General features: G+C 41.0%; 1 protein-coding gene across 5 annotated transcripts in view; it reads right to left on the bottom strand.

Annotated features, from left to right (window-relative positions):
* stxbp5l (syntaxin binding protein 5L) overlaps nucleotides 1-11,219 on the bottom strand; it is an 879,402-nt gene extending 868,183 nt beyond the window's left edge. For all 5 annotated transcript variants that reach the window (XM_072513712.1, XM_072513711.1, XM_072513708.1 and 2 more), the window contains exon 1: nucleotides 10,755-11,219. In XM_072513712.1, the coding sequence (XP_072369813.1) occupies nucleotides 10,755-10,994 (240 nt within the window). In that variant the 5' untranslated portion in view covers nucleotides 10,995-11,219. The remainder of the gene's footprint in view (nucleotides 1-10,754) is intronic.
* Between the last annotated feature and the right edge of the window lie 450 nt (nucleotides 11,220-11,669).

Here is an 11,669-nt window from a genome sequence, read left to right on the forward strand (position 1 = left end):
TTTGGCCAAAACCCGGTTTAACATGGCTAACCGAAAAGGCGGATGGGAAAAGCAGCCAACAGGACACAAACGGACAGCTGCAGACAGAATAGCGTATTCGGCTCTGGGGAAGTCAGCCCAGATCGATACTCAAGACTATTAGCAGCACATCAACCCAGACATCTACAGTTTAATCAGCTATCCCCAGGAACAATTGCAACATATTAGCAATTGAATGCCGGGCCAGACCTGTCGGCGCCTGCAGTGGCCGAAACAAAGGCAGGTGAACGACCACCCCCAAATCGAGGAATCGCCCCATTATTGGAGCATATCGAACCCAGTGATTGGGAACAAGTCCAATCACTTGGGACTCAGGTTTAAGGGCCGCCCCGAGAGGCGGGAAGCCCCTGGGCCCTATAAAGTGAGGGGCCAAGTTCAGATCTCGCTCTCTCTCCCTTCTTCGTCTGCTCGCGACCTTCAACAAAGAACCGGAAGTTTGACTCCAGCGATCGCTACCCGATAAAGACTCCTAGCCATCGACCCGTATCAGCCTTTTGAATCCCGCGGGCCAGATCCAATTCGATAAGCCATTCATTTCCCTGACCTGGTGGGCCCTTCCTAAAGTTAAGTATTGGCCAGTAGTGGTAGGTTTCGATATAGATGGTAGGATTATTGTGTAAACATTAGTTGTTGTATACAATAAATGACCGCTGATTTCAATCTTACTAAGCGGTGTGCTGACTTATTAATCATAACTCGAGCTTGAACCACGTGGCGGTATCAGAAAGATACCTGGCGACTCGTGAGCAAAGGTGACATAATCAGAGCTAATAAACTAAGGCTAAAAAGAGCAACACCCCTGGCAAGTCAAGGTAGCAGAGGGATGGTTGAGAGTTTTAGCAATGAGCCATGAAGGGATGGAGACAGGTGATGCAAGGTAGATGGAAATGTGTGGTCTTCATGACGGCGCGGATATGTGGCTGATACATAAACATTTTAGGGTCAAAGCTGTCAGACTGTGTACAGTCTTATTCCACCTCAGATGGAATCAGCGGCGAGGGAATCGGGTTTGTAGCTGGGAGCAAAGACAAAGGCTTTGGTCACGTAAAGATATAGTTGGAGGAAATTTCAGCTCATGCAGTACTGGAAGTCAGGCAAGCAATGTGCCAATTTACAGAAAGTGAAGGGGTCGAAAGAAGCCAGGGTGAGGTAGAGCTGGATCCCATCACGCACAGGCAGAAAGCGACATTGCGTTTTCGGATGCTGTTCTAAGGTACAGCATGTGGATGAGAAATAGGAGGAAAACAAAGGTCAATACATGGAGAACATTGGATGAAAAGTATGGGGGCAGGAGGAGAAGCCACTTGCAAATTACTCTATGGCTTCAATAGAACATTACAGCGCAGTACAGGCCCTTCGGCCCTCGATGTTGCACCGACCTATGAAACCACTCTAAAGCCCATCTAAACTATTCCCTTTTCGTCCATATGTCTATCCAATGACCATTTGAATGCCCTTAGTGTTGGCGAGTCCACTACTGTTGCAGTCACGGCATTCCACGCCCTTACTGCTCTCGGAGTCAAGAACCTACCTCTGACATCTGTCTTATATCTATCTCCCCTCAATTTAAAGCTATGTCCCCTCGTGCTAGACATCACCAGCTGAGGAAAAAGACTCTCACTGTCCACCCTATCCAATCCTCTGATCATCTTGTATGCCTCAATTAAGTCACCTCTTGACCTTCTTCTCTCTAACGAAAACAGCCTCAAGTCCCTCAGCCTTTCCTCATAAGATCTTCCCTCCATACCAGGCAACATTCTGGTAAATCTCCTCTGCACACTTTCCAATGCTTCCACATCCTTCCTATAATGCGGCGACCAGAGTTGCACGCAATACTCCAAATGCGGCCGCACCAGAGTTTTGTACAGCTGCAACATGACCTCATGGCTCCGAAACTCAATCCCTCTACCAATAAAAGCTAACACACCGTATGCCTTCTTAACAACCCTCTCAACCTGGGTGACAACTTTCAGAGATCTATGTACATGGACACCGAGATCTCTATGCTCATCCACAATGGGATAGTTAAGAATGGAACCAAGTGAGTGCGGTCCACCAGCTGAGTGACAGTGGAGAGGCAACCTTGTCAGTGACCGTAGGCTGATCGGGAAGGATAGTTTATCATTGTCACAGTCACGTAGGATGCATTTTGTGATTTGCATAAGAACCATATCAGTACGGTGAAAAAGGCAGAAACATGACTGGGGAGATTCAAGTACAGAATTGTAGGAAAGGTGGGCATAGATGTGTGAGGCATGAAGGGAGATAGTAATGAAACTACAGTAAGATGCAACTTCAGGGGGCGGCACGGTGGTTAGCACTGCTGCCTCATGGCGCCAAGGATCCATGTTCAATGCCGGCTCCGGGTTACTGTGTGTGGAGTTTGCACATTCTCCCCATGTCTGCATGGGTCTCAACCCATAACCCAAAGATGTGCAGGGTAGATGGATTTACTATGCTGAATTGTCCCTTAGTTGGAGAAAAAAAGATGCAACTTCAGGGATAAGGCAGCAGGAAGCTTTAAGAGGAAGTTTAAACTCAAGAGACTGGGGAAGAGAGGGCATTGATGGAGGCAGCTGAGCAGGTGGTCTTGATTTTACTGGCTGAGCAGTCCTTGCAAGTTGGCCAGCAGGCACAGGGTGATGGGATAGGGATTTGGTGCAAATCAGAACATGGGCAACAGTTTTAAAGACCTCATGTTAATAGAGGTATTATAATTATTATAATAGTCGCTTGTCACAAAAGGTCCACAAAGGAGTCCACAATGAGCGAAACAGGTGGAGTCAAAGGAAAAAGGTTTAATGCAAGAGAAGAGTACAGAGCAGTTACTCTACTATAATGAGCCAGTTCACAGCTCATAGCCCTCCAGTTTTATACAGGATGTAGAAGGGGGCACACCAGCCCTCAGTGGGGGAGCGTGTATTCCCTATAGTCCTTTGGGAATGTCAATCCCACAGTCTCATAAGCATCCCATGACTGCTTAAGGTTTCATTAGTGTCCCGTGACTTGCTTAACCCAGGTTATGACAAGAGGGTGGAAACTTGACTATTCCATTTAACTCCAGGCAAGTCAAGAGGTAGCAGAGGCATGGTGTTCTTCGCAATTCTTGTTGAAGGTGAGGGTGTATGTGACAGGGATGGAGATTTACTATAGAGAATAGAAAGATGGAATTAACTTTGTACTCCAGATTATCCTGAAATAGTGAACAGGTTTGGTAGAGAAGAAAAGAACAGAATTTAATTGACTTTATGGGGTCTAACCAGATATGGCAGTGCAGGGTTTCCCAAACTGGGGTCCACAGAACTCTGGGTTCCATGAAAGTCTTGCAGGGGTTCTGCAGGAGCCATGGAACACACACATCACCAACAGTGGAATTCAAAGGAAAGCAAAAAATATGATTAGCACCATCCTCTTTGAGAATTGGCTGCTGATAGGCTGACTCAACCAATTCTCAGAGAGGCTGGGCTTTGATTGGACAATTTAATTTTTTTCAGTTCCCTTTTATGCTGGGCATAAAAGCGCTTGGCTAAAATGATTGTCAGGTCAAGTGTACTGCCTGGATCTGGTATGTCTCTCTTGTGAGGACCATGAATAGGATTCAATTTGAATTGATTTTTGGAGCAGGCAAGGAGCTGGATTATGGGTTTGCCCCTGTCCACACTCTGAACTCTGGCTTGGTAACGCTGATAAAGTAATTTAAAAAACGCACAAGCAGCGATTAGGAGGGTGAGGAGTAGTGGTGGCATGCAAGGAATGAGAGGAATAGCAGTGGCGGCACTGAAGGAGTGTGAAGATTGGCAGCACCACCCAAGGAGTGGGAGGAACAGTGGCAGCATCTGAGGAGGGCAAAGTACTCTTAATGTTTTCACTACCTACCCACAGAAATAAAAAGTCTTTGAAAGTGGATATTACTTCCAGGGATTAATATTAAGGGACCATGGGATGGTGGGTTAGCCAAGGGTTAATGTTAAGTGTCATGGAAGGTTGGTTTAGCCAGGAGATAGCTGATGTGTGAACTCCTCACATTGAAGATGGCAGGAAGGTCAGCCTTCAGTTCTTTGTCGAATAAAATAGTCATATATTATGGTAATATATACACAGATGTAACTAGAAAAGACTGGTTTACATTTGTTTGCACCTATTTCACGGCAAAAAAAGGACATCAACATTAGGAGAATGTTTAGGGTTCTCCAATGGTCTTGGAAGGTCACTAGGGGTTCCGCGGCTCAAAACGTCCGAGAAACCCTGTGGTAAATTATGACACCCGGACTAGTGCAATGTCAATTCCAGCTCCACTTGACCCAGAGTCACAACACAATTGAAATTAAGAAACAATTCTGAGAAAAACACCCAAAGTCTTTGGCCCTTGGCTGCCCAATAACTAATCATCAGGTTTGTAAATGTAAATAGAATTTAAATTTATTAATAACAATAACTATAGGGCAGTACAGTGGCGCAGTAGTTAGCACTGCTGCCTCATGGCACCAAGGTTTGATCCTGGCCTGGGTCACTGTCCGTGTGGAGTTTGCACATTCTCCCTGTGCCTGCGTGGATCTCACCCCCACAACCCAAAGGTGTGCAGGGTAGGTGGATTGGCCATTCCCCTTAATTGGAAAAAATGAATTGGGTACTCTAAATTTATGTTTTAAAATAACAATAACTATAATTAAACATGCAGAAAATACAACAGGTTAACTATTACCTAAAACCGAATCCTCTACTTAAACTCACTCCACCATCTACAAACACAAGACAGACAAACACAGAGGGGTGTAAAATAAGTGAAAGGGATAAAAGTCTTTGTTGCAGTTGGCTGTATTACAGCACACCCTCCTTCAAGTTAGTGTTTCAGTTTAAGCTTTTGGTTTTGCTTTCAGTCTGATTCAGCTGAGAGAGAGAGAGAGAGAGAGAGAGAACAGTATATAATGTTGTAACTTTTGAGTTCCTCATTTCGTCTGCTCGACCTAAACATATATGCCCATTAAGCATTCATGGGTCAAAATGATAACAGCAAAAATAAAGAAATGGGAAATAAGGGAATCAACACCCTCACATCAGTACATAATGAATGGCTAAAGTATTTGCCTGCCATATCAGTTCAAGTCTGTGTCCTTTCTAATTGGAGCAGGGATGAGTATTATAACAGGTATGAGAAACTGTTTAATAGGGCAAGGGCATCAATGATGAACGCAAGGGTGTGGTTAAGCAGATTGGATAGCTTCAGCAAGATTGCAAATTGGAGGGGCCAAAAGTTAGACAGTTGGGATTTTGAAGTGCAGCTGCAAACAAACTGGGTGAATATTTTGCCACAAGGGTAGGCACAAATAGAAGATCGGGAGGAGAAAGGAAGATGCAAGTGGAAAGGAACACGAGGAAGTGATCATAGAAGGCCTTATCTATGATTCCCCCAATGGGGAGTAGCGAGACCAAGTGAGTTAGCAAGGAGATAGCCACGAGCAGAGGTTAGGAGTGTATATGAAAATAGATTAAGGGAGACCAGGAGGTTACTGACTCAGAGGCAAGAAATCAAGATGAATTGAGGTGCAGTCTGAAATCACTGAGAATGAAAAGTCACCCAGTGCAGAAGCTGAGGGAGGAAAGCAATAAAGGTATCTTGGTGGGAAACGAGTACTTGAATGAGCAATAGAGAATGAGGATTTTAAATGAGAGGTGAAAGGGATGGGACATGGCGAGTAGAAGAAAGTGCCAGAGGAGTAGAGGCAGACCCACAGTGTGATCTGGTGAAGAAAAGTTATGAAAGTGTCAAAAGCATATTTCAATTTCATCAATGTGTATCCATCACCCTCACATCAGCAAAATATCTACATTTAGATGCTCAAACTAAAGAATTACGGCATTAGGATCAGTCAGGCTCCCCAAATGACATTTATGCCTTGTATTCAATTAGCTAGCTAACAGGCAGACAGTTGGCATAAATAGGTATTTTTCTGGTTGACAGAATTGGCGAGTGGTGTGCACAGGAATTAGTGCTGGGACCTCAACCTTTTACAAATTATATAAAAGGCTTGGACAAACGGGAAAGTATGGTTGCTAAATTTGCTGGTGACAGAAAGATAGGTAGCTAAGTAAATTGTCAAGAGGACGCAAGGGACATAGATAGGTTAAGTGAATGGGCAACAATCTGGCACATGGAGTATAATATGGGCAAATGTGAAATTGCCTATTTTGGCAGGAAGAATAAAAAAGCAGCTTGTTATCTAAATGGTGAGAGATTGCAGAGCTCTGAGGTACAGAAGAATCTGGGTGCCCGCGTGCATGAATCGCTAAAGGCTAGTATACAGGTGCAGCAAGTAATAAGGAATGTTAATAGATTGTTATTGTTTATTGTGAAGGGAATAGATTACAAAAGTAGGGAGGTTATGCTTCATTTATACAGGCCTTTGGGGAGACCACATCTGGAATATTATGTACAGTACTGATCTCATTATCCAAGGAAAAACGTAAATGCATTAGAAATAGTTCTGAGGTTTACTAGACTAATACCAGGAATGAGCAGGTGGTTTTAGGAGGAAAGATTGGAGAGATTAGGTTTGTATCCAGTAGAATTTAGAAGTGTAAGAGGCGACAATTAAAACCTTTTAAGGTCCTAAAGGGTATCAACAGGATGTGGAGCGGATGTTTCCTCTTGTCGAAGTATCTAGAATTAGGGGTCACAATTTGACGATAAGGGATCGCTCGTTTAAGGTGGAGATGAGGAAACATTTTCTTCTCTCAGAGGGTCGTGAGTCACTCGTTTTCTCTTGCTCAAAATGCAATGGAAGCAGAATCTTTGAATATTTTTAAGACAGAGCTGGATAGATTCGTCATTAACAAGGGGGTGAAAGATCATCGGGCTTGACAGGAATGGTGGGGTTGAGGTTACAATCAGATCAACCATGATCTTATTGAATGGCGAAGCAGGCTCGAGGAGCCGAGAGGCCTACTCCTGGTTCACATGTTCATACGTAAATATCTGCTGAAGCAGGGAGGCAATAATAAAAGTTCATCCCTGGTGAAATCTCTATATCAAAGTACTTCTTCCAGGTACTCTGGCATATTAATGAATTATCTTCATGGCACATGTGCAAACAGAACATCTAAATGATGACTACATATTCATCATGTCACAAGAGTAAGTAATATTTTAATATTATGGCTCAAATACTACTGATATTCAGGACTAAAGTACCATATACACCGAAGCAGATTAAGAGCTGAACAATACATGATAAACAAGAATGCATTCATAACAGCTAATAAAGCAAATAACTACCAGCTCCAGCGGTTAAGTCAATATTTTAATTTCATAAAAGTTATGCACAAAACCATGGCAGAGTTCATATCTATTTATATTTCACTCTATAGGATTCCAATTCTGTATTACAATATTTATAAGGCTGGTTCATAGAATGAAACTGCAAATATTCACTTTACTATTTATAGATTGGAGCAGTTTAACTCTGGATTGAAGTCCATTGTTCCTTTTTTCTCTTTCACAAGTCCATGTATTGTATAAATAAAATGATAATCTTTGGTTCATACAGTGCATTTTCTCTCACTACAATTCCTTGTATCCAAAATAGCCAGATTTAGTGGAACATAAAGATATACACAGGTGTGCATCAGTCATTCAATCAACTCAAACACACACAAAAAAATGGACAATCAATTTGCTCTTTCTATAATTTGTCAGTGTTGACATGAGGACCTGCAGTGTCTTTTTCCTATGGTGTCTTCATTTATTTAAATATAATACTTCATATCTGAATAAATATATTGGTAATATTAACAAGTGGTTTAACTGAAAGTGACAGTCTCCGTTAGCTTAAATAGTAACCCAAACACTGTTTGCACTACATCATAACCCAGTGAATAAATTGGTTTGGGATAATTAATTTACTTAAAAGCAAAAAGAGTGAAACATTTCTTAACATCTCAAGAAATTACAATAAACAGAGAATCTGATATGATATGAAGCAATTGATTTTAAACAGACCATACGTTCTTCAAATCTGCAGTGCTCCACGAGTTACGCAATCTCTCACTTCTAAATAACCGAATAAAAATCAATACCTCTCTTTCCATAATACATTATCCTCTACTTAGTATTTTAACTTTCTTAATATTAAGACACACACTAGGGACTAGTTAGTTTTTAGAGGACTTCAACAGCATTTTTCATTAAAATCAAAGAGTATTAATGAATACAAATAGGTATTGTACTGGCAGCGACAGTGGATTACAAGAGTTCTTCATCAGTACCATAAGCGCATGAGTGAAAGTACGTCAGCAGCTCTCTGTTGCCGTACTATTTAGTCTATTGATGTGCCCCTTTGCATTCTGTACTTAATCTAAGCAGGCCTCACAGGCTGATTTGTTAGGACAAATTCACCAATTTTACACCCATTACATTGAATTGTCACATCAATGATACCAGTGGAATAAAATGTTAATTCGCAGATTATTTATTTATTTATTTTTTTTTAAACACAACAATTCTGTGCTTTTGCACCCCATCATTCTTTGCCTTACTTTGGCCCAACCTCACTCTGTTCCTCTTTTCTTTACTCAGATAGTTATATATTACATTTACATCTGTCTATAAATTCTTTAAGATGTCTTTCTCCATCTAAGCAGTGTTATAGAAGCAAAATTGTTGTATTCATTATATCTCGGCATTCTACAACATAGCCATTGTACATTACAGAAAATAAGTTGTGCAATTTTACATGTTATGATAGAAAAATCAGATTCATGGTGACTTAAATAATCCACAATATTTAAATATTATAGCACTCATTTATATATAGTTATTTTGTAAAACATTTTTGATGTCCCAGGGTAATTTTGTTTGGACAATTTTAAAATATGCCAGAGATCTGATTTTTACAGCACAATTTCTTGCTCACCTGTCAAGAGTTTCCCATTTTATTGAATTCCTTTGTAAACATGTGCAGCAGGATAAATTATTTTAAAACTCTTGCGTCAATCAGTGCAGAATGCAATCTGCTGTCTGAAAACTTACTTTCCTTAAGTACCAAATCCCACCATGGTCTTTAGAATATATTTTTGATTTAAGATAATTACAATAAAGATGGTTTAATTAAACTACTTACAAAATTCTGTGATTTGTAAGCATTACATTTTTACATTATTCAATTCTATTCAAACACTGAGAACAACTACATTTATTTTGTGGGGAAGAAACAGCTTTGTTCCTTTTATTCATTTCCATTGTTGTTACAACTCAGTAATTCTAAAAATATAATATGTTCTTTATACAGGATTCTATTTAGTTATCTGCAAGTAAACATTTGTTCCTCCGAGCGTAAACAAGCACAACCAAAATTACAAAACATTTCATGCTTTTCCATTAAAATATGACCTCTACTAACATTTCCACTCAAAAACTTGATGATAGCACCATTTAATCATATTGCATCGTCATGTTTTTATATACAAAATTGTTTAACTTATTTAGCTGACTGACAATAGGTATTCTGAAGGCAGTTCTATAGGTCACTGCCTTTTTAAAATCAAACTATATTAACCATTATATAATTGCACTAACAGAGGCAAGCAACATTCTTCAATTTTTTTTGTCTGAGAACATCTTATCTTCTCCTGGTCATTAATTGTAGATTGTTTCAAATTATGTATTGGAGAATGTTAAGACTTTAATTACAAGCTGGTGTTCATGAGTGATATTTCCCCAGTTCCTATTAATCACCTTCCTTGACGCAATGTAAAAATACAGTGTAATCAAGAAAACCCCTGCCTTCTAATTTTCCTCTTGGCTTCTCTGAACTTTGTGTTAACTTCAATTTATGTTTGACATCTTAACCTGATATATCCAAAAGGTAATTGCTTTTCATGTTAAACCGATTCTGACAAGCTTAGGGATGTGCATTTATTTAAACTACCACCAGTTTTGCATGTCATTTATAACACTCTGATGTAGCAGACGTTGGCTTTGTTTCCTTACAGACTCTATATTCTGAGGTGAAATGTCTTGGCACTTCCACTGCCTCGTGCATTTATTATTTTACAGGATGTACTGACTGAACTCCAATCTATAAAGTTATCTGGCTGACTCTTAACGGTACTTTTTACCTGCTTATGTGAATTCCATTGGAGCCTTTATTTCCAACAGACTAACACAGGTGTTGATTGATTGCAAACATTTAATTTAGTTTGCAGAGCTCCGCCTTAATTTGAGATGTACGTAATCCCTCTTTGCGATTTGCGTTAATTTGGATACAATAGATTAAACTAGTTAAAATACCATAAATACTTTTTTTTAAATTTTGCTTGCCAAAATGCGATGGGCATCATCATTAATGGGCATCACCATTAAATCCATCAGTGCATCTTTACAATGCGTTTTCATTATTAAGATGTCTGCATTTAGTATTGTTATACGTTTGTGAGAAAATTCATACATCTTCCCGCAAATCAGCGTGTCAGGGTTGCAAAAAGCCCCCCAAAAACAAGTTTAAATCCTTCACTATTACCTTGCGATATGTGCTGGCTGATGGAAAATTCACTAGAGAGCTGTTAGTGTAAAAGTTTTTAATTTAATTACTCGACAAATCAGACGCAGTTAACAGTTATACTGAGGTCTTGCCCCTCATTATCATGTTTAGCAACAAGAAGTCAAGCGTATTTATTTCGCTCTCCCTTCGACTGTCTTTTGACGTGTTTATTCCACTTACCTTGCAGATCTGGAAGTGCTCTGATGCGAGTGACTCCGGTACCTCCGAGTCCCCAGCTCCTCCTCTCCCTCCGCCCATGGCACTGCCGCCGCCGCCGCCACTGGCAGCGCCACTGCCTCCGCTTCCAGCTCCGCCGCCGCCTGTCCCAGGTCCGAGCCCACCGCCACCGCCGCCGGAGTGAGCGGGCGAGGACGCCGCTGTCAAACCGTCCAACACCTTTCGGAAATTAAACTTCTTCATAATTAAATCTAAATTAAAACGGTGATTCTTAACCGTTCCGTCGCTCTATTTTATCCTCTCAAAAAAATAAATATATTCCCGAGGAAAAGAAACCGCAAATGATTGGAAAATGATGTCTCTAATAAATATACACATTTAATTACAGAACAATATTTTCAAACATTTTCTGAGTGTGCGCGAGCAATCAGACGAAGCCCCTCACACAAGTGCCATCCCTCGCTCGCGCTCAGGATGCTCACACTGAGGGAGAAATTGCGCTAACGGTTGGAGCCTGACTAACCGGAAGTCCCGGCCAGCCCTCCGCCCCTCATTGGACCCTCGCTGACCTATCATCGGAGCGGAGGTCCGGGGAACTCTGGGTATTGTAGTCAATTCCGCCCTGTCGTGCTGCGATTGGATCAAAGCGCCCGAAAATCAATTTGATTGACAGGTACCTAGCTTCCAACCTCCCGCACTGCCCTGGCAGTCAGGAAATTATGGAGCTACCCGAGTCATGAAGCGAATCAGGGAAGAGAGAGAGAGTGGGAAAAAAAATCAATGCACTGAGAAACAAATCGCAGTTTCATCCCAAAGACTGGCTACTTTATAATGAACAAGTAGCCCCCTTAAGATGTAACGTTGTCAGGTTTTACCCTTTCACTAATTTAAACTAGTGTTTCTCCATCAGTACGTTTT

This window comes from Scyliorhinus torazame, chromosome 8 (assembly GCF_047496885.1).
Source record: "Scyliorhinus torazame isolate Kashiwa2021f chromosome 8, sScyTor2.1, whole genome shotgun sequence".
NCBI lineage: Eukaryota > Metazoa > Chordata > Chondrichthyes > Carcharhiniformes > Scyliorhinidae > Scyliorhinus > Scyliorhinus torazame.